Raw genomic sequence first — 27,927 nt, 5'->3', positions numbered from 1 at the left:
GCATATAGAGAAAACTTCTAAAATTCAACAAAAATAACTTGATTTTAAAATGGGTAAATGACTTAACTAGACATTTCTCCAAAGAAGATGTATAAATAGCCAAAAAAACACATGGAAAGATCCTATCTGGTCATTGGGGAAGTGCAAATTGAATCCACAATAAGGTACCACCTTGTGTCGGTTAAGGTAGCTCCTACAGAGCAAACGAACAGGCAAACAAACAGTAGCAGATGTTGGTGAGGATGTGGAGAAACTAAACCGCTTCCTTGTTTCATCTGTTGGGGAGGTAAACTTAGGCAAAAAACTAAAGCTAGAATTGCTATGTGACCCAGCAATTCTACTTCTGGTCATAGATCCAAAGGAACAGAAAACGAGGAATTGAAGGGATATTTGTACACTGGTGTTTCTACTACCATTATTTACAATAGCAAAATAGTGGAAGCAACCCAAGTGTTAACTGACAGGAGAGCAAAGCAAAATGTGATCTATACATACAGTGAAATATTATACAACCTTAAAAAGGGGAAATTCTGACACATAATACAACACTTACGCACTTTGCTCATTGTATACTAAATGCAAAGTCTGTCACCAAAAGAGAGTCATCAAAATCACGGGAATAGGAATTAGATTCTGGCTGCCAGGGGCTGGATGAGGGGGCTGGGGGTGAAATGTTAGCAGGTATAGGGCTCAGTTCTCTAAGACAAAGAGTTTTGGAGAAGAGCAGTGGTAATGGCTGCGTTGCGCCATGAATGCTTAATAAAACACTGAATCATATGCTTCAAATGGTTAATACGGTAAATCTTACGTTGTGTGTGTTTTACCACAATCAAAATGATTGGAAAGGGGCTGGGGATTTAGCTCAGCGGCAAAAGCGCCTGCCTGGCAAGCGCAAGGTCGTGAGTTCGGTTCCCGGTACAGGAGAAAAAACAAAACAAACAAACAAACAAAAAAAAAAAACAAAATGATTGGAAAGAAACCACAAGTGGACACCACCTTAACTCACTACAATTAAAATTCAGAAAATAATGAGAACTGAAAAGGATGTGGGGAAATTCTTGCTTACTGCTGGGAGAAATGTAAAATTATGCAGCTGCTTTAGAAATGGTTTGGAAGTTCCCCAAAGTTTAATTAGAACTCCCTTATGATGTGTTCCTAAGTAAACATCACAGATTACTGAAAGCAAATGTTCACACAAAACATGTGCAAATACTTCAGCAACATTGCGCATCACAGCCAAAAACAGCCCAGAAAGTGGGCCCAACCTGAGTATTAGCAGCCACTGAATGTGAGAATAGAATGTGTTATGCAACGGAAAACATATCATTTGATTACAAGAGGAATAAAGGATGGATGTACACAGCAACAGCAGCCTGGACGGAACTTGGAAACGTCGTGCTAGGTGAAAGTAGTTAGTCACAAAAGGCCACACAGTCCAGGGTTCCTTATATGTGAAATGCCCACAGCAGGCAAATCTCCGGGGGAGGAAAGTCATTTACCAGGACCTGGGGTTGGGGTGGGGCGTGGGGAAGTGACTGTTCATGCTAAGGATTGTTTAGTGCGTGTGCGGGGAGTGAGGGGGTGGGGGTGATTAAAACCCTGTAGCACTGATTGTGGTGATAGTGTTATGGAGCTGTGAGTCAACTAAAAGCCCGTGAATTGTACACGTTAAGTGGGTGAGTGTGTGGTAGGTGAATTACGAAGTGTCGTAACATTACAACGAATGTTTAAATCGAAATAAAATTTATTACAATAAAAGACAGGTTGCCATAAATCCCCCTCAGAGTACTCCCCCTCATAGCGAACAATTATCTCATCATTCTGCCACTTCCTGACGCCCTCCTGAAGCCCTCCTCCATCTTTTAGTTGTGCTATTGTGGCTGGCTGGATGTCCTGAATTGATTCAAAATGTTTAGGGCAATTTCTGTCAAATAAAAACACTGCAGTGTGTCTTCAGCTACCTTATTCATCAGCTCTGCACTGTGAAACCCCTCTAGCTCTGTTCCAAAGTCAAAATGACCCTGGAAGGTAAATACTTTGAATATATTCAGGATCTTGAGGCAGCCATGACAATGCATCCAAAGACACTCATGAAAGAGGATGTCCAGAGCTGCTTCAGAAAGTGACGGGAAGAATGGGACAAGTGTATTCAAACTCAGGGAGCATTTTGAAGGAGATTAATGGCAATGTGTCTTTTACTGTGAAATTATTTAAACATTTACTGTAGCATTTGATCACATCATGTATCTGACAATGATGCTGTTATTTTTAAGATACCAGTAGTTTATATATATTAGTAATGAATATATAAATTCTACCTTATAGGTTCCTATCATGCTTCATCAAGTTCAAAAGTACTCTGCATGATAGATTTATTTTGTAATATTATGAACAATTCAAAGCACTTAACAATTAAGTCAAAGAAAGTTCAGAAAAGTTGGGGCAAGACTTTTGGACTCCTCTTTCCCCTTCTTTTAGCACCTGTCTGTGTTTCTCCTGAAGCTTGGGCCAGGTGGCATTGTTATAATTGAAATCCTCTACTTCTTGCCCTGGGGATTTGGACCCTTAGTCTCTGCTCTAACAGTTTCCGGTAGGCAGACTGACCTTATGTTTGAGAGTGAATGAAGGGTGCAGATAGAGGATGGTCCCCAAAGTCAATGAAAAAACTTTGGCAGAACCAAGGGGTGAAATGGAAAAAGCCTCTTTCCTCAGAGCAGAGCTGTGTCCAAAATACAGCATCGTGGACTGAACTGTCACACATTCTGCTCCTGTCCAGGGTCTTCACTGCTTCCTAGGAGTGTTGCAGTCCCACATTTACAAGCGATCTATGCATTTCCTTGTGTCACTGAGCAAAAGAGAGAAAACTGAAGGGAAAATTTAAAGAACTAGATTATCTCTTTTCTTTGTCATTTCACAAAGGGACAGGGAGGCTGGGCCTTCGCACATCTTTCAGTGCAGTAGAACTGTTCGTTATCGTCTGAGTGGTGGAGCTGGCTACCACGGTGTCCCCCAAGCCAGTGTTTGTTACAAGCACCTCCAAACTGATCATGATTCACCGATGAATCAGGGCCGGGTGGTTGGAAGCTGATCTGTGGAAACCTATCTGCTTCCCTGTTGAGTTGGTTCACATTCTATTGTGGTTCTACAGCATTTTACAAAGAAAATACTGCTCGTTCCAACTCTCTGCTGTCCAAATCCAAGTCTTGTAACTTTTCATTATAAGTGGAAGCCTGGTGTGAGACCTCAGCCTTCATAGACCTGCCTTTCCTGGAATGGATCAGCTGGGGCGGTGATTATCTGACCAGGGCACACCCCACCCCACAGCGTCCATTAGCAGCTCGCTGACAACCTTTTGGTGTCCTAAGCTGGGGGGCTGCAGAGCCTGCAAGAGCAGGTGGTGACATGGCTTCATGTGGGTGAGCCCCTTAGGTGCCACGGAGGAGGGGGCTGGAGGGTCCAGCCAGCCGCAGGCTGCGGGTGTGATGTGCCCGGGGCAGGGCTGTTGCTCTGGAGCGTGTGTGAGGATTCTTTGTCTGCCTTCCTATGGCTGCTGCCTCCCGCAGCACTCACTCAAGTTTTGGGTTGTACAGACTAACCATGGAGCAGGGAAGCGTGACTTTGCTGTATGCTAAACCCTGTCCACTTCGCTTCTCATCCTTACCTCTCTTCACCCCAGCTGCCCACTGATCTTTTGCCCCCCACAGAGGGCCATTTGTCGTGGCTTTTCTTTTTCACTCTGGTACACACTCACGATCTGCGGGTCCTTTGTTTCTCGGCTCAGCAAGGTTGTCTGAGCACAGTCACCATGAGACCCAGTTGCTCTCCGGGCTGTAGCTCCTCTCACAGCCCCGCCCTTCCCTGGCTGCTGACATGAGGCGCTACGACTTCTGGGCAGTACTGTCCAGAGCCAGCACCCACAGGGCTGTGTTCTGGGAAAAGTCCTTCCTCGTCTCCACCAGCCCAGGGTTCTAGGGCAGCTCTGGCTCCACCAGGCTGTAGTTGCAACCCTCCGGTCTAACACTGTCTTCAGCGTCTTCACCCTGTTCCTTGTGCATACTTGTGCCTCTGTTTTCTCTTCTTATGAGGACCCCAGGGTGTGTATGCTGGAACCCCCAACAAAGAACCCAAGCTGGCGTCCAACACCCTATTACCAAGACCCCAAGTTCCCTGCAGATGCGTGTGGTCTGCACTGAGGCTGTGTGAGATTTCAGTGACCGTTTACTACTGTGGGGGCTGCAGCCTGGCCCCTCCTGCCCTGTGCCGCAGCTTCTGTGCTGGACGGGCAGTGGGAACATAGCTTCCTTCTCCGAGGATGACCTGCAGCCCTCTGCGCGGCTCATCCCTGGCAACAGGGAGTATTTCTGGGTCAGCCTGTCTAACTGCCGTGGGTCAGACACTTAATTGCAAATATTTGTCCTATCAGGCCTTCCTTATATCTGTGTCAGAGGAACAGTGTGTTTTTGATGAAGGGCTGAGGCTGGGTGAATTTGAAGAATGAGAAGGTGAGAGACAGACACGGCTGAACAGAGATTATTTTTATTAAAATCACAAGTTAATTTGTGCATGTCCGTCCAGTGGTGGATGCAAAGATCATGTGAGAACGTTCACTTCCAGATGTTTGAGCTGCAGGACAGGAGCACAGGAGTCCAGAAAGGGTGCTCCCCGGCCCCGGGACAACCTGGGGAGGCCCTGGCAGCGGGGTGTGCAGGCGGCTCTGGTTTTAGAGTCTCATGGTGATACTGCCCAAGGACAGCTTTTAAAATAAGTCTTTGGGCTCAGTCCAGCCCACATAGATAGGGTCCACCAAAGTCAGGCAGGGGGACCTGTGTCTACCTGAAGGTCAAAGTTACTGTTAATAATGTAAAAGAGTCAATCAAAATTTAAACCACAACATTTGAAGTTCCAGTTAAAATATCTGTGCATATAAGCTGCAGGAATGTTCTCATCTTCTAGATGAAAATAGCAAAATTGTTGAGTTTATTTAACTACCACTGTATTTTATTGTTTTCGGAGAAATAAAGCATTATGGACAGTAGAGTTTAGTGGACAGTTTGGCTACAGAAGTGTCAAACCTAGGGAGAAGGGGCTGGCCAGGCGAGGCCCATGACTTCTCTGGAGTTGGCCTGGACATTGCTAACTGAATTGAAACTCTGTCCACTTTTGTTTATAACAGCATGAATGTTCACAGGCACAGATGACCCTCAGCCCAGGGAAGAGGATTTTGCAAATTCTTTTGTGCTGCAAAAGAAAAAAATGTCTCCTGGGAAAATTGACTAACTTTTAATTTAGTGTGTGTGTGTGTGTGTGTGTGTGTGTGTGTGTGTGTGTGTGTGTGTTTGGTGGTAATGGGGATTGAACTCAGAGCCTTGTGCATGCCAGGCAAGCACTGTACCATTGAGCTACATCCCCAGCCATAATTTAGTTTTTAAGACTAGTTACAAGCAATATATTTGCACAAGACCACCCAGGTGATGAAGTTTATACTGTATTTTTTATATTTTAAATTACCATCAGGTACTAAATATCAACTTACAATTAACAGGTTCAATTTTATTTTTTTATCAAAGGGGAATATATAGCTTGAATTCTATCCAATAGGAGGCCAGGAGTGGTGGTGCATGCCTGTAATCCCAGCACTCTCGAGGCTGAGGCAGGAGGATCCTTGCAAGTTCAAGACCAGCGTGGGCTACAAAGTAAGCTCAAGGCCAGCCTGAACTGCATACTGAGGCCCTGTCTCAAAAAGACCAAAAAAAATTCTATCCAGTAGGAAAGAAACTAAGAACATAAAAAAGGATTCCCAATGGCCCATGCAAATATCACATTTTTCAGATGGGGAGATCGTCCAAGTGGACCAGAAGTTCCTATAACTAATGCCATTTTGCAGATACGGCTTTAAACAAGTACAAGGCCTTAAGATTTAGAATCTAACACAGGCCTGACAATCAAGTCCTGTTTTCTGGAAGAGAGCCCTGAAGTCCACTCAATTTCCAGTAACAATGTTTTTACAGATCAATTTAATAATGATGGGTTTCGATTTCCTTCATATTTTTGTTTTCAACATTAAAATACTAGTTTTAGCTTAAAAGCATGAGTCAGAGGAATAAGTAGCTCTCCAAACAAGAGGGCAAGTACAGTGCTGGGTTTTTAAGGTATTTCAGTTGTTGGATACTGGCTTTACCCTTGGGGCTGCCTCGCATCCCCTCGATTCTGGAGCACCTCTCACGAGCCTCATCCCTCACCGCACGGATTTTCTCCTCACACGGACTTCTGATTGCACTGCTTGGTTTTCCCAGACAGCTGTTGGAAGGCTCGTCAGTGTACCCCAGCACGATTAGTCCCTCAGTTTTTACTTGAGGATGAAAAATTACAGGTTGTGTTCAGAGGGGGAAAATTCTGATGGAGCAAAAGTGTATGGCCTATGTCTCTACATCACAAGAGTCAGTTTGTTTACAATGAAAGTTTCAACTTTCCACTCCCCAGAGCACATCCTGGCTTTGACTGTCCCTTTGAAGATGCCTAAGTACGTACATGTATCCATGTATACACAAGCAGGCATGCATATGCACACACATCCCAGCACATGCACTCACATACACGCACATGAATAAATGCACAGAGTTCATCGTTAACCCATGAGGTTTTACCTGCTTTTACATACCTTTCAGTTTACCGTATGTTTTAGGGGCAAGACTATCACCTAGATACCCAGGAAGCCCCATTGGCCACAGCCAGTGGCCGTGCACCAGGGAACAGGGAATCACATTCTCACAGCTGTGGTGGGTGCAGTCCGGCGAGTCTGGACCCGAGGCAGTTCCTCTCACAGACGCGTGGGAGTCAGTACCTCTGTCCGGTGCCAGGGGTGACATAACGCATCAGGGCAAATCCCATAGTTATGACCACAGACTACGTGAGCGTTTTCCTGGTCCACACAAACTTCCCTTTGGATATGTAGCCATGGTGGCCCCCAAGGGTGGAGGTCTAGGGTACAGAATGTGGACTGGGCCAGAGGCATGTCCACACTTGGACCCTTGATTGATGGAGCACATGTTGCACTAGACGCTGTTTTTCTGGCCATGGTGTCCCATTGGACACTGGAAATCTCAGAGGGAGAGGATTTCTGCTTCCTGTGCCCTAGAATCCGTCAGATCGGGTGAGATTTCACAGATAAAAGTCATTATCGTTTGTTTTCCCCCCAAGATACAGTAGGACTGACTTTTCTTGAGACCTTCATGAATTTCACAGGTAGCTCCGAGGGAAGAGCAGATTGCTGGAGTGTTCAGACATGCCCAGAAGGGAACTCTTCCCAGGATAGTGAGCTGGAGCATCAGTCAGTTACAACAGACTTGTCGAAACCCAACACGCGTTGCTTTGCAACCTTACCTTGTGCCAGGTGCTGCGTAGTTTGTGCAGTGTGGAGAGAGTGGCTTTGTGGATGAAATGTAAACCTGAAAGTGAGGACAGGTTTCTGGGACCAAAGCAAGACTTCCTGTTTAGAAAACGGTGCTCAGAATAGGAAGGGCGGGCACCTGTAGCATGGAAACTGCTTCAGAGAGATTTGAGGTTGTGACAGTCCTGCATTTAAAAATTATGTCAATTTTATAGGTCAATATCAACATGTTAATATAGTAAATCCTAGTTAGTTAAGCTCAGCTTTGGACAAATAAGCTGACAACACAGAGATGGTTTTATTTATTTTATTATTATTGCTGTTTTCCAAAAAGTATATAAATCCTGGTTTTCCCATTGAAATGACAGTTGGGAAAATGTCCTTCAATTAGTGTGTGTTTCCTCAGACCTGTCTAGTTCTGAACCATCGTGTTGCTGTGTGGGTAGATGGTTCTAGCCCTTTAGAGTCCTTTGACAAGAGGGCTGAGCAGGTGCCCTAGGAAACACAAAGTCCAACGCCTCGTGGTTTCCCCTCCCATAAGGCCTGCCTGGTCCACACCTTAGGTTCAAAACTGTAAGACATCGTGCGTGTGGAACCATCCCACAGCCTTGGAACCGTCCTAAACTAAAGTCGTGTCTCTGTTTCCATTGCAAACCTCATTGTTTTCTTGGTTTGACTCGAGTCCAGGCATACTGGTCTCCGTCTTGGCAAGTGTGTCAGATAGTTATAGCAGATGTGGAGTAGTTCCTCCTCCCGAGTGCTCTAAGTGAATGTGTTCTTCAAGAAGTGGCAGAGCCCCTGGTGGGGAGTCACGGGGCTTCTAAGGTGGGGACAGGCTGTGCCACACCTATACAAAATGCCAACCCAATTAGCATGTTAACAAAAGCAGCTGCATGTTTCCTCTCCTCTCCCCAGCCCCATTTTGAGTTTTGTTCTGGACTTTAATTGACACTTTACCAAGAAAAGAGTTCATCAAAATCTTTGTGGATAAAGGAGCACACACTGAACATGTTTTCTTCTATTCATAACTTCGCTCATGGAAATGCGAGAAGCTAACAAATACACTGGAAATGCACTCCCCATGTTCCTGAAGGCAGGGTCGCTTTGAGTTGCTGACTACCTTGGAGCTGAAGCGATTTCCTGGGTGGGGAATGCTAGCACTTGGAGTGCACAGCAGTGGAGAAGCGTATTTCCCTTCTATTGATGTGTTACAATTCTTTCCCCAAAAGGAAGGGGATGAACCAGGCTGGGGAGATGTGATTCCGGTCCTGGGCAGCTGAAGCGGGCAGGGAGGCCCAAGGTTCCCTGTTCTGCGTGAGTGGGAAGGAGAGGGCTCTGTGACTACTGGTGAGCCCTGCTTGGGAGTAGATTACCAGCTGCTCCATGACACTGCCACTGTCTGAAGGCTCCTAGGCTCAGGACACAGGTGCCCTCGGTGGCCGTGTCCTCCCTGGGTAACAGTCCCTCCTCCAGCCTGGGTCTGTCCAGAGCCGGCACCTCTCCCAGCAGCCTGTCATCTCCCTCACACTTTCTGCTCTTTACTCCTGAAACACCTCGGAAGTCCCTGAAAATCCTCTCTGTTCCCTCTGCAGGGATCTCCAGCTTCTCCTCTTTCTGCAATTAAAGTCTTTTTCTTTTCCCTGTAATTAAAAGTGTGAATTTCAAGATAATTTTTCCAATTATTCTTTCCTTGGCGTTTTGGATATATTTAATTAGTCCCATAGCCATGGAATGGGTGTGCTGTTGGCAACTAATTTTATTCTTCAACATTTAATGGGCGAAATTAGGGTTTAGGGAGTTAGTCTAGGAAAGCAATTACCTCCAGCTCCCGGTTCTAGGTAATGCCATCCAAAAGAACCACAGTTGATGACAAAAATGTGTTACAACTCCATTGTCCAGGGCAGTAGCTGCTGTCACGTGCAGCCACAAGAGCTAGAAGCGGAGCTAGTGCGATAGCACCATCCTACATTGTGTCTCTTTAAATCGCAGCACATACCCGTCCAGCTGACAAGTCGCTGCTCAGGACTGAGGGGTCCTAGAAGAGGTGGTCCTTGCATCGCATCGGCTTTGGGCAGTCTGCAGCCAGATGACTCCTGGGCAGCCCTGGAGTCCAGGGCTGGGCCGTGTGTCTGCGCACAGACGGGGGGAGCTGTGCCCGGGGGCACCTGGAGCACCGCGGGCAGAGCCGGGAGGTGTGGGTGACGGACTGCAGAGGCACGTTCCTGACCCAGGGCCTCGCGAGCAGCACCTATCTCCCGACGGTGCCGCTTGGGCGCCAGCGATAGCGCTGGGGTGCGGGTGGCAGTGGCAGCCACTGCTCCGTGTCAGAGCACGGGAAGAGAATTCCCTTGAACAGATTCCGTGCCCTGGCTATCTCACAGCATAAACAAGGCTGTCAAAAAAATTCCAAGAATCTCCCTGCACATGTGAGCCAAGGTAAGAGGGGAGCGAGCCGCTTCCACTGTGAGGCCCCTGCCTCCTCCGGGCCTGAAGGCCACAGCAGGGCAGGGCAGCCGCGAGGCTGCGCAGTGGGCTGGCGGCAGACCCCCTGCACCCTCTTCTGCACATCTGGGCCCCGTTTGCTCGCCAGGGTGGGTGGGGCAGCGTGGGAGCCTGGAGCCCATGTGCTGGGAGGACCAGCCCAGCTCTTGGGATGGGTCATATTGGAGCAGGGGACTGGTGGCCCTGTGAGCTTCGCACACTTGTGACTGAGAAATAGGCCTTAGCCCCAAGAGCATTCCATCCCAAAGGCACAGTTTCTGTGCTTGTCCCTGGCCTGTGAGCTATAATAGGCTTTCAGGCTTTTTACCATGCAGACAGGACTGAAATTTGCTTTCTCAGCTTTCTTCCCCCTGGAGGAGGTAGGGCAGGGTGCTTGATGGTGGTGGTAGGGTTGTTCCTACTGCCTTGTCCTCTTCCTGGGACCCTGGCTGCCTGCTCAACAATAGACTGGTCCCTCACAGAGAGAGACAGGGTCCTCAAGTCTGCACCCTGGGAACATCCCAGCTTCAGACTCATCCAGAGCTGAGGCCTCCTTAGAAGCTCATCTTGCCCAGTGTCTTGTCAGAAAGCCTATGCAAGCTGAATGGGGTGGCACACATCTGTAATTCCAGCATGCCGGGAGGCTGAGGCAGGAGGATTGCAAATTGAATCCTGGCCTGGGTAACTCAGTGACTCAGACCTTGTCTCCAAAGAATTTTTTTAAAAAAGACTTAGGGACATAGCTCAGTGCAGAGGCCCTGGGTTCAACTCTAGAACTGTAAAGAAGAAAGAAAGAAAAGCTTTGTGCAAGCCACCACTCACTAGCAGCGGGGCATCTCAGTTGCTCTAGGAAACTCAGGGACCAATTTGCCCAGGATAGAAACACAGGTGAGGCACATGACTGTTTAGGATGGGGGCCATGCCTGGACCACAGTGGGGGTCTCCTGGATTGGGACCAACGTCGTCCGCCCTTTGTTCAGAAATCAGAGAAACCCCCGCCCTGACAGATGTATTCATACTATAACTGTAAAAAATAAAAATGGGTGTGAACGTACGTGAGACTTCACAGCTACCGCACTCCCCTGTACTGGAGCGGTTTCTCTTCCCCGACCCAGTGGAGGCAAAGCAGCCTCACGGAGCACCTCAAGTATGGTTTCCGGCAAGGATCTGTCTCTCCGTTTCCTGTTTCCTGTTTTAATCTGTACTTGTGGCTCTAGGGGAAGTGACTGTGCTGTGCAACACGATCTCACCGAGGTTTGGCCAAGAAGCAAACCGTGTCTCAGCTTTTGGCTCTACTGGCCCCACTTTCCAGGTTACTCTAATATTTTCTAACATGTATTTTAGTGTAATTTGCTCTAAACGTTTTGAAATGAGCAGAAGCCATTAAAAAGGAAACTCGGCTGGATACCCTTGAAATGTCATTTCGTTTGCTGTCCCAGGACTGTCAGGACAGCACGGGAAATGGTGGCCGTGTGTTGGCTGGTTAAGCTGCTCCAGGGAGCATTGAGGCCAATAGGGATTTTATGAATTATATGGTATTAAAAATTAGAGCTGTTTCTTAAGTCGAAGAGATAGGTCACTGGGGCTGTGGGTGCCATGGTGGGACCTACACACGCAGCAGCTCTTTGTCCTTTTCCCGCAAGTCCTCTGGTCACAGGGTCAGTGGCACTGCTTGGTCACACCCCTGGAGCATCTTTTCTGAGGCACGGCTAGGATCCTGCTTCTGTGTGACCTCTTATCTCATGTGAAACCTTCCAGGCTGCCCCCTGGGTCTGCAGAGTGGGAGACCCTGGGCTGAGAACAGGAGCCCACAGGGTGTGTGAAGGCAGGCTGCTGCGATGCCTGCACACCTGGTCTGAGGAAATGCTCCTTAACGCCTCCCGTGTGCTCATTTGCAAAGTTGGTTTATGCCCTGCTCATTTAACCGCTCTAACTTTATCATCAGTGACCACTCTTCTGGCAGGGTACGTGATTTTTAAGTCACTAAATGTCAGAGCTCACTCACCTTCTGTGTGTATCAGTGAGGGTCCTGCGAGCTGCTGGCCACAGGAGATGGAGCGTCAGGGTTCGGAACTCAGCTTGGTTTTCTCCAACACAGTTCCTGCAGAGAATTCCAAGTGTGTGTTACCTCCTACCGCTAATTTCATTTTGTGTGTAAGCACCTGTTTGCTTTTTCCCATTGTTTATATTGTTACGTGAATATTATTTTAACTAACGTATGTCAAGTTGTTGTATAATTTTCCATCAAAAGCCCGTGAGATGCCCCACGTGTCATTGCTCCTAAGCAGCTCCTGCATTTATGGACCCATCCCTGGGTCCATCTTCTACTCTGTAAAGTGGGTAGTGATGGTGTTGGTGTGGACATTCTTAGCCACTCTGCAGGAAAGCTCCAGCACAAAGCCCGCTGTGCCCCATGGCCCTGGAAAAGGCAAGCTGTGCGCTGAGGCAGTCTGATGGGCAGAGTCCAAAGGGAGTTGAATAAGATGGGGAAAAACATGAGAGAAGAGGAGATGGGAAGGGGGAAGGAAAGCAAGTCTTTGCCATCACCTGCGTTTTCTGTCTGAGAACCACACGCCTCCTGTCTCGCTGCGGAGTGCCCACGGTTCCCCCTGGTCTGTCTTCCTGTGGCCTGGGGTCTCTGCTATCCCTCAGCTCCCACATCAGTTTCTCCAAATGTGTGTTCCTGCCTCTGCTGTTCACCCTCGTCATCCCAGAGCCTTCCTACACAGTGCATTGACACAGGTCTTGAGTAAACATTTATTGGGTTCCACACACTGGGGACACTGAGGCACACAGATGAGGCACTGAGTCTCTGCCCTAGTAGAGTCCCCTCCAGGGCTCTGACACAGTGGGCTGCCTGTTCATTGAGTGTCCCTCCATGACCCAAACCTGTGTGATTTCACAAAGCCACCATGGGGGAACGTGAGGACTGCCTTTGTTTTTCCTGCATTTTGGATGAGAAACTGTTAACTGTGGTTGAACTCTGAAGACAGACCCAGGGCCCAGTGATCCCAGGGATCAAAGGAAACAGGCCCTTGGGGAGACATGTGCTGCCTGTAGTCTTGAAGTCCGGTTCTGGTTCAGGACTGTGCAGGGCTTATCTGATCTGCTTGCTGAAGACAGATCACCCCAACCCACTAGCATGATGAAGGAAAGTTGACGTCATCCGTGTGATAGCTTCTTAGGAAGAATTTGGAATAACAAAGTTTTGACCAAATCTGAATATACACAAGTCTGGAACAATTAATAGCCCAAGAGTTTCCTTGAATTATCTCCAAGAGGTGCCAGCAAGAAGCAAAGATATCCATTTTCATCACTGAAATTTATATTGATGCAGAGGCAGGAAAGGAAAATAAATAACAGAGAAATGTTTGGGGAAAAAGGAGGAGACTTGTGGAGTTAGAAGTGTAGCCAGCCGCAGGCCTGTACCAGCTGTGGGACCACTCCTGCAGCTCGCCTGCTGGCCTGCGGCAGGGGAAGAAATTGGGAATCGTAAGAAACTGGAAACGTCAAGGTTGGGCACGGATACCTGGTGCGTGTCTAAGAACACACATATAAGAGGTTTTATGTCCACTAAAACAAGCAATAAAAGCAGCATGTAAAGAAAAAAGAAAACAGCTGTGGGCTTTCTGTCTGCCGTTCCCCTTCAGGACCCCTTCCCTGATTGCTCCACAAGGCTACTTGGGTCCCCATTGCATTTGTGTTCCTCCGTTGGTCCCCCGACAGTTGGAAATTCTCTGTTTATCTAGAGAGGAGTCCTCCTCCAGCCCCTGCCTCACCCTGTCCCGTCTCCAAGCATCTGGACTGACCACCTTGTTCCTGGTGACCAGCTCCAGCTACTCAGGGATAGGGCCAGGTTTCTGATTTGGTTCCAGATTCTTTCCTCTCTTGACATTCCAGGACAGAATTTCTTTTCTGCACTTTCTAGCTCCCTGTTTATTTTGTGCTCCTAGGTCTCTTTGGAAATGATAATGAACAGAGGGTTGCTTAGTGCTCATGTGATAAACTGGAAATCCTTATGAGCCTGGAAAAGTGTGCCGGAGAAGCTGCGCCGTGCACCCAGATGGCAGGGAGGCAGGCCCGTCTGCATGGGAGGGATTCTCGTACATATCTCCATATCTGTTTTAAACATTTTCTCAAGTATATCTCATTGTATTTCTACAATAATTTTTGTGAGTTAGGCATTGTTCTTATCCTCTCCATTTTTAAGAGCCATAGCTCATAAGGCTGAGTGAGGTCTAGGCTCACAGCTAACATCCCCTTCCAAAGCCAAGGCCACTTCCTTTGACCGGGAGTCCTCTGTGTCACTGTAGCCTCAGCAAAGGCCCTCCTGCCCCTCATGATCCATGGCTTTGCTCTGCTCCTCTTGCTTTGTCCTGGTTTTCTATGGGTCCCGACATGCACAGCACAAAGGTAAACAGAGGCCGCCTTGCTCCTGGAGATGAGCGTGCCTGCTGCTGGCCATTTGGTCTGACACCTTTACCTCCTGCTCCTTGCTCATCTTTAGATAAGAAGATGAGGACCCATGCCACCTGCTTGATGGAGACCACTTCCTCCTGGGGACAGTTGTGGCTTCACGGGAGGGTGGTGCACCTGCTGGGAAGCAGAGTCCCAGCAAGCACATGTGCAGCTGTGTTAAACTTCATCCTCGTTCTCCTGGATGACTCGGTGGCAGGCAGAGAAAGCTGTTAGTCCCATCTTGTGGGTGAGCAGACTCCGTCTTGGAGAGACTACGGAAGTGAAAGAGGAAGAACTTACGCTGACTGCCGGTCCATCCCTTTGGAGCCCAACATGCTGGTGACTGTGCTGGCTTGTTAATGACCTGCCTAAGATCAGAGGTGGCCAGCATCCTTAACTGCCCTGCAGTCAGTATATGCAAACATTGCACTTTGTCCTACTTTATTAAAAAGGAATTTTGTTAATCAGCTTTCCTTTGCTGTAACAAAATACCTGAGTAAATCAACTTATAGTAAGGAGATGTTATACTGACTCTAGTTCCTAAGGTTTCAGGCCATTATTTCTTGGCCCCATGGCTTTGACCTGTGGTGAGGCAGAAGGTCTTGTGTGAGTAGGTGGAGGAGGGGCTGCTCATATATATAAGAAGTGAAGAGGGAGGGTGGGAGGGGCCAGAGTGCCCATGTCCCTGATAAGGGTATGCCCTCACTGATCTCAGTTCTTCCCGAACAGCGTCACCTGCTGAAGGCCCCACGGCCTCCCAGTACTGCCACCCTGGGAACCAAGCCTCAGGCCTGTGGCATTTTGGGGCATTTGAGATGCAAACTGAGAAGATCAGGAAACCATGCTAAGTGTGGGCAGGTTCAGTCATCCAGGAAACCATGCTAAGTACGGACAGCCCGCTGGCGTCGTCTGCATGTTGCAGCAAAGGGAGTGTGTGATCTGGGGTGCTCCCAGATGGAGGAAGGAGACCCCCGTCGCTGCCCTCTTTTCTGCTGCCATGTTATGTTTGCACAGTGGAGCTCCCCAGATCCTCAGAGGGACCTTGGCTCCAGATCTGTAGGCCAGCCTCCTCCACAGCCACATACCAAGGCCCTTGACAATGGCTCTGCGTTCTAGCTCCTAGTGCTGTTGGCTCTTCCCTTAGCTGAATTGATTCGCCTGCCGGGATTCCTGCTCCTGCCCTCCTCGTCTGACCTCTAGTTTTTTGCCCCTGCCCAACTCCTGGGTCAGTCTCCTCCAACACTTGTGCTCCCCCTCCCAGGATGTGGCTGTGACCAGCGTACCACTCCTCTCTGCCCTGGGGCGCCAGGTGGGCGAGCACAGGGCCTCCTCCCTGGTGTCCAGTTCAGAGGGTGCCTTTTGCAGACAGTGGCCACTTGGTGAGCGCTACGGGAGTACAGTAGGCTGTCCTGACTTGTGAGCTAACTTGGAAAGGTGAGACTTACTCGTAATGAATGTGTGGGACGAAGGAGGCAGAGGTGCTGAGCTAAGGTGTTTTTCACACCAAGCGGTAACAGGGGAAGGGGAGGGAGCCGGTCGTGCCACACCACTTAAGCTTCATATCACAGGCTCTCAAAAGCACCTCTCAGGTTTGGGTCATAGGTTTTCCTGACACCCTGGAGAATCCAGTCTTTGCAAGGGAGAGGAGAGGCATGTTCTTCGAGAAAGCCTTAGACTTCACCCCACTATTTAGTATTTGCTTTCTCAGGGCTGCCAGGTGGGCCGGGGTGCCGGTCTGCCTCCCCTCCAGGCTCAGTCCGCAGTGCTCCTTTCCTTGCAAGCTGCCTCCCGCCGCGGCCTGCTATCTGCCAGCTGCCTGCTTCTGTGGTCCTTGCAGCCAGGGACGTGCGTGTCTCAGTGGAGAGACTGTCCTGACTTTCTCCCATTTTCTTGTATCGTGTGATCAGCAAAGTCTCTACATTCGCTGTTTAAACCTGTTTCCCGACTGCTTTGACTTTGTTTGGCCAAACTTTCTTTTGGCTTGAACCCAGGCATTCATTAGGAAAAGTGTAGGCTGTTTTGATCCATTGTGTTGGACCCACTTTCTCCCAGCCCAGGGCTGCCTCACGCCCGCCCACAGAGCCGCGTCCTGGCCACCTGTGCTCCCCACACCTGCTCCGCTCGCACCTGTGCAAACAGCGCCGGGCAGGGCCAGCGAGGAGAGCTGGGAGACCCTTGTCATGCAAAGTTGGTTCGGGCTTTTTTTCTTCTGTTTTAAAGAAAATTGTTCAGAGTCCAACTAACTTCATTCCAAATTTGGCCAAGTGCTTTCTTTTTTCTTTTTGCAGCGCTAAAGGTTGTGCCCAGGACTTTTGTACCAAGTTACATCTCCAGATCATTTTAGTTTTTTAAATTTTGAGGTGGGCTTTCACTAAGTAATGAAGCTGTCCACGCCAGGCTGAGCTTTTGGTTCTCCTGACTCAGCTGGGATTGAAGGTGTCTGCCGTCAGGCTCTGCTGAACATACTTCCTATCTGGAATGAGTTTGAAGACCCACAATGAAGTTCTTTCAGGAAATTATAGTCTATAGAATAAGAATGGTTATTTTCTTTAGTAGGCTGTGTTTTTTAAGGGACATTACTTAGTTATAAAAGCCTATCTTCGTCCAGGCTCTGCCTCCCCTGAAATTCAGTTTCTATTCAAAGTGGGGAGGGAGAGATACATGGCTGAAGTGTGCTCTCCTCTTCCTACGAGCGAATTCTTCCATTCTTAGTTCTGCACCTGGAAAATATCCAGAATCCTCACCAAATGCACAAATGCTAGTATTCGTTAGTGACAGTACAGATGTGGTTTGTCCTCCCCTGAGGCCACAGTGATGACACTGTCCGACGAAGTCCTCCACATCTCTCCGTGGGCTCTCAGAAAATGCAGGTGGCCCAAGTATTAAATACGAAGTCTTCGGCCCGAGTGCCTCTGGGTGCATCTCTGACAGCAGAGCTGCCCAGGGCAGCCTTCTACCACGGTCCATGTCAGGGGATTGGTGGTGCAGCCTCTGCTTCTCGCTCCCTTTCTCTGTAAGATGGTGCTGTGCTGCCCTGCGGTGGCTTTGGTAGGGGGAAGAATGCTGGAATTCTCCAGTGCTGTGCAGCCGGCAGTGACACAGATATGACAGTTTTGTGAGATGGGGGATGAGTTTTCCAAGGTGCCAGACAGGAGGGATCTGCCTCCCTGCGCAACTCCTGCCTCCCTGAGGGCAACGCAATAACTGGCATTGACACTCCTTAGTGTCAGGGTTTGGGTGAAAGTACTCTGAGCTTGCTCTGCCCATTAAAACAAACACATGCACGCGTGCACACACACACAGACGCACACAGCACCACCACTACCACCTCCAAGTCAGGCACGCTGGTGCAGGTTGCAATCCCAGCACTGTAGGAGGCAGAGGGACCAGGCGCAAAAGTTCAAGCCCTGTCCAAAAAAAAAAAAAAAAAGAAAAACTGAAAATGGCTGGGGATGTAGTCAAGGCACAGTCCCTGGGTTCAGTCCCCAGTACTACAAAAATCCATCAAAAACAACAGAACAACCTCAAACAATAACAATAGCAACCGAAAACCCCGCAGGTGCCTGCAAAGGCCTGAAGAGACACTGACCTGTGTTCTCCGGATTCTGGATGGAAGGGGCGTGATCATGTTAGCAGACAAATGATAAATGAAAACATGCTGCTCTGAAATCTCGCTCTTTGCTTTGGGGGCTCCTGCACATGACAGCCTGTCCTTGTCTCTCGTCTCAGCCTCCCCTCACTCCTCAGAAATCTGGGACATGGCTGCTGAGTGGTGGCCCGATCTCCTGAAGGACCACTCTTGGGGGTCACCAGCCACAGCACACTGGCCACCCTTCCCTGGGCTCCTAGTGAGGGGTGCAGTCCCCGACAAGCAGGCTGTCCCTGAGGGCCGTTCTGTGCCTTCAGTGTTTTTCATTCTAGTGTCTTGTGGGTAATCGTAACCAGCCTGGACCCTCAGACCTCCCAAGGGGAGGCTTTGGTGAGTTTTCAAGGAAGACAGCACCCTGAGTTTGAGAATTTGTCGAGCCCCTCTTATAGAGGGAGGAACACGGTAATGGTGCCGAAGGAATTGGCTAGGTCCCTCTTCTACTTTTTCTGCAGCTCAGACTAGAAGAGGGGATGTCATGTTCATCAGAGTTCTCTGTCTTCATTAGAAGGGCATACAGTGCCGGGAAACCTGCTCAGACACATGGGGGGGGGGATAGGTACCGGGGGTACTCACGGATCTGCACGGTCTTCTTTCTTACATTCTCTTCTTTAATGCATTGCCTGTGCTCCATAAATGAGAAGAGACCTCGCAGGAGTGAGTGATGTTCCATGGCCGGGCACGCAGTCTCGCTCGCCCCGCGTTATTTGGGAGTGGCTCCCTGTTTGTTGCGCTGTCTGGTGTGATGCAGGAACAGACAGGGTGGGGCCTGGGGTGTGCAGGTTTGCTTGAGAGGTGAGGGTGGCAGGGATGCTGGATCACGGCCAAAGAGAACAGGTGGGATCGGGGTCCGGTCTGAGACTTCCCTGGAAGTCACAGTGAGCTCTGAACCTGTGTGTCAGGACACGAAGGAGAAGCCCGGCTGTCTGTGGAGCCAAACCCAACAAAGGGCTCTAAGCCAAGTCCCTAAAGGGCTCTGCCTGCTACAGGGGCTCCTGCAGGAAGCCTCCCAGGGCTGACACAGCTTTGAGGGCCGAGGCTGCAGCGTGGCCTCAAAGCGCCAGCCTCAGCGTCCTGCTGCTCTGTGCGGTAGAAGGGAAGCACGGTCTGAGGCACTGCCGTAGACCTGTAGCAGCTACTTGTGGGCCTCTGGGCGTGGGAGCTCTCACTGACTCAGCAAGCGCTTGTTCAGAAGCAACCGTTCGGTTCACATAAACACACCTGTGGCTTCTGAGAGCACAGGTGAAATTGTGTGATGCCGTATAAAGGGGAAGGCTGCCCTTCCAGTCCCAAGAGTGCACGTCCCTGCTCCTGGAACTTCTGGAAGAAAGAATCCACGTGGCTAGTGTTGAAGGGGGTCAGCGAATTGCTTTAAAAATCAAAGAAAACCAGACCACTAGGGTCAAATAAGACCCAAGTTGGCTCTTTCCAGAGAAGAAGGGCTGGAGGCGCTGTTTGGTATCAAACAGCAAATGCAGGATTGAAGAATTATTGCAGGCTTTTGCAGGAGACGATGGCTTCACATTTTAAAGAGACTGGCGTGGTCTTTCTGCCAAGGGCGAGCACCAAATAACAGTATTCCTTGCACCTTGCACTGTCTGCTGCTCTACAGTTTTTTAAATGTGTCTGACTTTGTCTTATTTTGTCCCCCAAGTTTTTGAGAGTTGATCAAGATAAAGACAGAGATTGCAGCTTGGACTGTTCGGGCTCTCCTCAGAAACCTCTCTGTGCATCTGATGGGAGGACCTTCTTGTCCCGCTGCGAATTCCAGCGGGCCAAGTGCAAAGACCCTCGCTTGGAAATCGCTTACCGAGGAAACTGCAAAGGTGAGCTCCTGTTCGATTATCATGCAGTACGGGTGAGACAAAAGTCACGTGCCTCTCCTTTATTTTCAGATGTAAAGGTGAAGAGCAATTTCTATGAATCTCAACACCTTCATTTAGAGATTGTTTAATTCTTCTTTTAAGGTGCTCTGTGTTGTGATGCAACAAATTTATCCAACTGTTTCACAGCTTTTCCCAAGGTCCTCTGAAATCATTCTTTATAAAGTTTTCCATGTTTTTTTCCAGTTGTTCCTCATTTCTCTCATAAGCAAATGTGCAGTAGCACCTGTGATGTTCTCAGGGATGTTTTTGGTGCAAAGCTTACCCTTGGAACTTTCAGTGTTTCTATTTAAGAATCACATTCAGAGTTGATACTGGTTCTTAGAGCAAAACAGGGAAAAGTTTCATACACTAAGGGTTTGACTCAACAAAAGACGTTGGTGTTTCAAACACAAACACAATCATTTCATGAAAGATTTACCTTATTCTCTGGGAAACACCACAGAGACTAAAACTGCCTTTGAGATGGTTTTCTGCCTCAGCTAGCTTTTTGTTCAACAGTGCTGTTAGCTGAACAAAATGACAACCACACCAACCACTGGCAGAGCCCGATATCTCAGCACATGGCTGGCCAGGTTGCTAGTCCATTGGTTCTTCTTTTCACAGTGCAATATACCCAAACCTTGCTCAGATTTGCACTGTTTTTCCACATAGCCAAGAGACGATTTTGCACACTCTTTACCCCTGAGAGCACTCCCTATTGATGAGACCAAGAAATCTCTAGGTATTCAGAGCGGAGCTCCTACTGAAATGCAGCTGGAATCCCTCTGGCACCTGGTCTTCACCCAGTGACAAACCTTCCCCTGTGCATGTGTCTGCCCTCTATGTCATGTCTGCAGATGCCTGATTTGGACCCAAAACTTCCTCTTAGTGTGCACGTATCACCTTGCCAATGACCAGTGGCTACACATTATCAAGGACTCTGTCTACCACCATCATGGTTGATTCAAAGTCAGAGTCTTTTGGGGCACACAACATTTTTTTTTTTTTTTTTTTTTTTTTTGGGTTTTCTCCGGTACTGGGAACCGAACTCACGACCTTGCGCTTGCCAGGCAGGCGCTTTTGCCGCTGAGCTAAATCCCCAGCCCCGGGGCACACAACATTTAAAAGCTACAGGATGGCCAAGACCTGAGGGTAGCACAGGTAATGGGCCCTCTGAAGGGTCCCAGGAAGACTGTTCCATGCTGGAGGGTTTAGGAGAGGATGGTAGGTGGACAGTGAGTGTGTGTAGAACTTTGTAAAACCTCCTCACATGAAGGTGTGATCCTCCTGTGTGCCAAGATCACGAAGATCCCAGGTGGAACCCCATCTGACAGTCCTGCAAGGAACAGTGGGCGGGGCTGGGAGAGAAGGTGGCCCAGGCGGAGGCTGGGCTGCGAGCTGCTGCAATCTGTTTCCACTTTCTGAGAAACAGCAGCTGTCAGAAGCTGTAGGAAGAAGGCAAGCGGTGCCTTCGACTTTGAGAATGGGAGTGCAGGGATCATCTGAGAAAACCCAGCGGCCTGTCGGCTCTGGGGGGAAAGTCTCATGCTGGCCTCTTCTGTCCACTTTGGAGGTGGTTCCCCCATCCCTGCGCTTGGACTTCATGTCTCTGCCTGGTCACAGCAAGGTTAAAGTTGGATTCCATTTTGAGGGTGAGGGTAAATTTGAATTAAACGCTCTTGTCCTTCGGGGTGGTGTCTTGTGACTTTACTTGCATTTGCATCTAACCTAGTTTCTCTGGAAAATTCCCTTGGCTGGAATTGTATTCACTCCACTGTGGATGTACCATAAGCTTGTGATCCCCAAGATGAGATAGGGCAGATTTAGGTAAACATGAGATGTACTCCCCAAAGTAGGTTTAGCTTAAATCTGAAACATTATAAGAACAAGCAGAGACACCAGCAGAGTCATAGTTGCATTTAACCCAGGGCAGCAGGGCCAACCTGATCTACAGACAACGCGTTAGACCAGCTTTGCATTCTGGGCACAGCTGGGCATCACATGCCTCTGGAGCTCTAGATTTGGGGTGCACAGCTGGCTTTGAGATGTTCTGTTTCAGCCCTCATCTGTCGTGAGTCAGCCTTTCCTGTGCTGGGCTGCCCTGGAAAGGGCTCCTGGCCTGTGCTGGGGTCTCCTTGGCCTGGGTTCTGGTTCACACTGGGAGGAGGGTCTTATTTTGGGGTGAGCTCCTTTCCACGGACTGTGTACACTGTCAAATGTTTCCAGCTGGATCTCTGGAGCCCAGCATTTACTGCCCACCATCCACCATGGTGCAGAATGGGAATGGGGGTGACACTGACTTGTGGATGAGACCCAGGTGCCTGGCTTGCCTGGCAGGGAGAATTGTGCTAAGATGACCCTCCGTCCTCTAAGAGCATAACCAGCACAGATTATACAGATGACCCAGGTAGGAATGTGCCTCCTTGCAGTTCGGAGAGGCAGCAATTAAGTGTCCTCCTCCTCCCTCAAGCGACACAAGTACTACTTGCTCTTTCTCCACCTCTTCCTGGTGCTGAAGTTGGCCAGCCTGCTGTAGTGCTCCCTTGGCAGAGGGGCCGCTGCTGCTGACTTTGGTATTTTGAGGGCATTTCCACATATTTGGTGGGTGACAGTTCTGTGGGCCTGTGTCTTTTGGATGTACTGGTTTGGAAACAACAATTAAAATATTTTAGTCCACATTTAATTAAATGGGATTAAAATGTTTCATGCATTTCATGTTATGATCTAACCATTGACCTTGAGGAGAATTGCAGTGGTTTAAACTGATGGATTTTTCTCATATTTTCATAGAAATTTGTGGAGTTTGTGTTTTCTGAGCTCAGCAAACACATTAATAATTTTTCTTTTGATCTGAGAACAGTGGGCTTGTCTTTCTTTTTAACAAAACCTCTGGCATTGACTAAAAGAGCCAGAAAAAAATGTTACATGCCAGGAGACCTTGGAACTATTTTCAAATTTCTGGAAACAAAAGTCATAGCAAAAGCAACTTCCTTGGACATTCCTGATCTGGAGAGCTCTGCATTGGACCCATCAGTGTAGGTTCAGATACAGAATGCTTCCTGTCCTAGTCATTGTCCTCTGCTGTGCATGGCCCCTCAGTATACTGACATCACCACAGAGCCCTGGGCAGGCTCTGTGGGTGAGCGACCTCTTGGTGTAGGAAGGTCCACAGGCAGAATGCCTAAGTCACCAGTCTCAGGCACCTGTCACCACAATGGGAGTGAAAGGACTGTTATCGTCACAGACCTTAGCTCCTTCCCCAGGCAAACCCTAGGGGACAGAAGTAGCGTTCACCTGGCCTCAGGGTCATTGTTCTCACAAAAAGCATTGGTTTCTGGGATCTTCGTCCACTTCGGCTTGAGGACTCAGAGCCATGGTGTGATGGCAGCCTCTCTGAGGTGAATTGTCTATACCTGCCTCTTGTCTCCAGAACAAAGGGATGGATCAGACCAGCTCTGAGAATTCTCTGGTTTGAAGGAAGCCAGACAAAAAGGCCATTACATGCTTCTATGGAGTTGGGGACAGTAGGGGGTGGACCTTCTGGAAAACAGGCTTCCTTTCAGAGTGAGGGGATGTCCTTCAGAAGACAGGGATGTGATGGCGCCAGTGTGACGGCACACTGCTGAGCGTGCACTAACCCCTGAGCGGCACACTCCGAAATGGTTGAAACGACAGCTTTTATGTTATTTGTACTTCTACCACAGTCAACATTATTCTGTTTATGTTTTGAGGATTTTAGAGCCAGCGATGAGGAAGAAAGTGACCAGAGCAAAATCTCCAAAAGGTCCTGAACACAGGGGACCTGCTTAATTTTTAATTTAATACAATGAGCACAAAAAATAGAAATGTAACACTATGAATGTATCACCTATAAGTACTCAAGAAGGGAATGCTGGACATTTCTATTCTGTTCTTTGAAACGTGATTGAAAAACTAGAAGGTTTACAAAAGTAATGTTGAGGTTGTGTGCATCACTTGGATCCCTTTAGTCTAAGGTGTGCGTGTATTACGCACCTAATTATTTAACGTGGCATTAGGAGCCCAGGAGAGCTGTTGAGGGTTGCGAGTGTGGATTCATCCTGTTTGGTGCTTCTCAGCTCTCTCATCTGACGGCTCTTGCCCAGACTTGTTAGCAGTGAGGCCCTTGTGCCTGATTTAACACTAAATATCTGCAATAAGAAACAACACATAGGTGGCCTGAGCTAACCTGGGTTTCGCGGACAGTACGACAGGCTTGTTTCGGAGATGACTTCCACAGACCCTGTAATTTTGTGCTCCCGCTTCTGCTTCTCCTATGACTAGTCAGCAATATACTGGACGTGAACTTGGAATTTAATATCCTGTTGAACACATGAGCTGCAGGTTTGAGAACGTCCTAACCAGTGGCAAATGTGAAGTCTTTAAAAGAAGTCTTGAGCCAGGAACGGAGCCCACAAGTTGTTTGGAAAATTTATGCTCCTTTGGCATGTTCTGTGATAGTTCAAATGTGAGGAATAATTTATGGCTCTGTCTCTCCCCGGGTGGAGACCTTGCAAGCTGCAAGTCAGATCACTTTTCCTTTTAGACAGTCAAACCACAGATTGGTCTAAAAAAACGAGGTGAGCTCAGCACAGCAGTGACTTCTAAGTGAACACAGACTGCATCAAAACCACCAAGTGCTGCTGAGTACTGGCTGCCCGCCCAAGTCGGGATGGAAGCAAGGCCTGAGCTACATAGAAGCTGGTGACCCTGGTGTGATCAGAGCCTGGGCTGGATCTGGATGAAGCTAGGGCTCTCCCGGCCAATGGCAGGAGTAAGGCCAAGCTGCTGAGCCTAGCTGGGCCCAGGAAGGCATTTCCTCCTCACCAGCCAGGCAGCGAGGTGCTGCCATCTGAAGAGGGGCACAGGGGGCATGTGGAGAGGTGTCTCTCAGAGACGTGGACGCTTGTTACCTGGACTGGGAAGCACAAAGAACATCGGGACAGCTGCTCCTGTCAAGTTCTATAATTCAGAGGAGCTGTGTTGCACCATGCTCCTCCAGCAGGAGCTAAAGAGCAGGGAGCAGATCTTCCTGACAGCAGAGAGCTCAGCACTGAGCCACATCACACCCCCTGCCCCACTCCGCACCCTTGCTGGGTCAGTGAGCTACGTACCTATGACTCTCAGATGTTGGATGTGGCCTGAGTCCAGTTCTGATCGCACAGAAAGGAGGCAGCTTCGCTCTTGGCATCACTGACTCTCCTGATTTCCAGTGTAGGGTGACAGCACCCTGCTCTGCAAAATGAAGTGCATCACTGTGATGCAGTGATTTAACCTGGGTACATGGCCATTTGGGGTAGAGTGGGAGTCTTGCTAAGGGTAGCAGCCTCTTCCATCTACTTGATCATCAGGTTTTGCAAGTGAAGTTGGAAGAAACATGAGCTTCACATAGACTTGAGGATCCTGAGCAAACTAAGATACAAAACAGAGAAGAGGTGTGGTTTCCACTCCAAGGTTATCTTGGCTCCGAGACGGTGATTGGGGGTGAGAGGCCCCCACCCCGAGAGGCGTCCCTGCACCCCTTTCCCAGTCAGTTCTGCGTGGTCTAAGTTTACTTCTGTCCCCGGACCTGGCCTGTTGTGTCTGGGCACAGCCCTGGGTGTCGGCGGGCATCCTGTGGCGGTGGCCCTCCTCCCCACTTGCTTCCCACAGACACCCCGGAAAGCTTCTCTGAGAGTCCTTCTCCCTCTCACTCCTGGCTGGGGCGCCACTGCTCTTCTGCCTCCACATGGGGCAGGACGTGCCAGCTCTGCTGAGGAGCCCCTGCCAACCTGGAAGCTCCTCCTCCATGACCCTCACTGCATAACCTTCTGCCCTGTCCTCCCTGCAGATGTGTCCAGGTGTGTCGCCGAGAGGAAGTACACCCAGGAGCAGGCTCGGAAGGAGCTGCAGCAGGTGTTCATCCCGGAGTGCAACGAGGATGGGACCTATAGCCAGGTGACTGTGGGACCCTGTACCGTGAATCCAGGGGAGGTGGGCTGCCCTGGGAGAAATTGGCTGGTAGTGCAGAAGCGAGGTCCCGTGAAGCAGATGTGTACATGGGCACCACCATGCTGAAGGTGGCAGAGATGTCTGTGAACTTGCGCAAGGCAGCGGGCTTAGTAGGCTCACCAGACTATGCCAACGGGATTGATGCTGAGAATTTAATTTTGGTTTAATTTCCATTGTGGGGAGCTTGTGCCAAGAGCCATAGCATCAGTGTAGCGTGAGCCCCGGTTTATCCCAGCCCATGTGGATCAGGGCTGGACGCTGGCCAAACCAGGCTGCGCTGTGCCTGTGGTCAAGTTGTTAGTCACAGGCAGTGCTGGAGAAAACCCAAGTCCCTGTCGGGGAGCGGCAGTGCTGTTGTTCCTCCGGGGTCACCCTGAGCATGCAGCGTTGGCGTGGTTTGGGTGGAACGACCGTCAGCAGGTCAGTGACAGTGTGGGCCTCAGTCTTGCTAGACTCACTTGGCCTTGGACCGATGAGGATGGGAAGGAGGAGTGACGGGGAGCTGAGGGGCAGCCCCTCTACTGTGGTTGTCTTGGGAGAGAGCCAAGAGATCACAGGGGAGCCCCCGAGGGTACATGGAAAGACCCCGCTGGCCTCTAGAGGCTTCTCCTCTCCTGGACTCTGCCGGGGCAGCATCGTGTGAGTCTGCTGGCCCCCACAGGTCTCAGGCTCCTGGTGGGTGAGACAAGGGCTGGGGCTTTGTCTGGGCAGTGGCGGTCAGCCAGGCTCTGACCGCACAGGTTGTCCCTGCTTCTCCTCAGTGTCCTGATGAAAGGCAACACCGGCTCCCTCAAGTACCCCCGGCCCCAGAGAGGCACCAGAGTCCAGGGCTCCTGGGAAGTGATGCCACACGGGCAGGTGGCCTCGTGGAGACCCTGTGTCGGGCGAGCTCACCCGTGTCCTCTCTCGGCAGGTGCAGTGTCACAGCTACACGGGGTACTGCTGGTGCGTCACGCCCAACGGAAGGCCGGTGAGCGGCACTGCTGTGGCCCACAAGACGCCCCGCTGCCCGGGTAGGTGGGGTCTGGCTCGGCCCTGTGGAGACTAGTTTGTCGTTTCTGGCTGTCATCTCACCTCTGTTTGCTCGTAATTCAAACAGGAATTCAGAGTGAATGAAACTGAGTAATTGTGGGGATGAGACAGGTCAGTAGACAAAGCCTAAGGTATTAAGAGCCATTTCTAAGGGAGAAAAGTGAGGTGTGCATGTATTATAGACGCATGCATAAAACAGAGGAGAACTCACCAAAGCAAAACTAAATATACATACATACATACATATGTACACACATATGTGTACATACGCATGCATAGGGCAGAGAAGTCACTAAAGGAGGACACTCCAGTTTGAATCCTGGAAGATTATGGTGATTCAGGAATCTCTAATTTTTTAAAATAATCACTAAGACTGTAGTTACCAGTGGAAATGACCCAGTGTTTTCTTTGGCCAAAGAAAGCGAAATTTTCTGGTTTTGTATATATATTTTTTCAAGGAGAAAGTGGATTATTCTTCACAGGTCAGTTTCCAGAGAGTTTATTTATGTTATTTTATTACTCATAACAGGGTGTGATGTACTGAAAATAATAAAACTGGCAGGATAATAATCTATAAAACGGTCTTTTTCCATTAATATTCTACCAAGAAGGCTGTAAATGATTCTGATCCTTTTTATTTGAAAATGGTCTGCCATCTCTGCAGTCCAGGCTGTAGACCTGGGAAGAAATGTCATGATCTAGTTACCAAAATTCCTACATTATACACATGAAAATTGGCAAGATAAATCATTACATGCCAAAGTAAAGTACAAAACATTGTCCCTAATTATTCACATGAAGGATTGAAAGGTGCATTTGCAGTTCGCCCGTAGTAGACTGTTTAGGGCGTGGGCCTCCTCTGATGGGCAATTCAGTTCCTTCCTTGGACACCTGCAAGGCAGCCAGGGAGCCAGGGAGCCAGGCCCCGGGTGAGAACTCATGACTGCCGGGGGCCTCCAGAGCAGGGTGACACCCACAATTAGCAGAAACACAAACCCCGACTTTGAAGCCACTGGTTGTCACTTAAAAGACATGTGGTGTACATTCTG

General features: G+C 49.2%; 1 protein-coding gene across 1 annotated transcript in view; it reads left to right on the top strand.

The window, feature by feature from the left end:
* Positions 1-14,266: 14,266 nt before the first annotated feature.
* Positions 14,267-27,927, top strand: part of Smoc2 (SPARC related modular calcium binding 2) — a 92,388-nt gene continuing 78,727 nt past the window's right edge. The window contains exons 1-5 of the mRNA XM_005377922.1: positions 14,267-14,281; positions 15,588-15,725; positions 19,621-19,798; positions 25,686-25,792; positions 26,760-26,859. Coding sequence (XP_005377979.1) covers positions 14,267-14,281; positions 15,588-15,725; positions 19,621-19,798; positions 25,686-25,792; positions 26,760-26,859 — 538 coding nt within the window. The remainder of the gene's footprint in view (positions 14,282-15,587; positions 15,726-19,620; positions 19,799-25,685; positions 25,793-26,759; positions 26,860-27,927) is intronic.

This window comes from Chinchilla lanigera, unplaced genomic scaffold, assembly GCF_000276665.1.
Source record: "Chinchilla lanigera isolate Chin_1 unplaced genomic scaffold, ChiLan1.0 scaffold00010, whole genome shotgun sequence".
Taxonomy (NCBI): Eukaryota; Metazoa; Chordata; class Mammalia; order Rodentia; family Chinchillidae; genus Chinchilla; species Chinchilla lanigera.
This window is presented reverse-complemented; position numbering and strand designations above follow the sequence as displayed.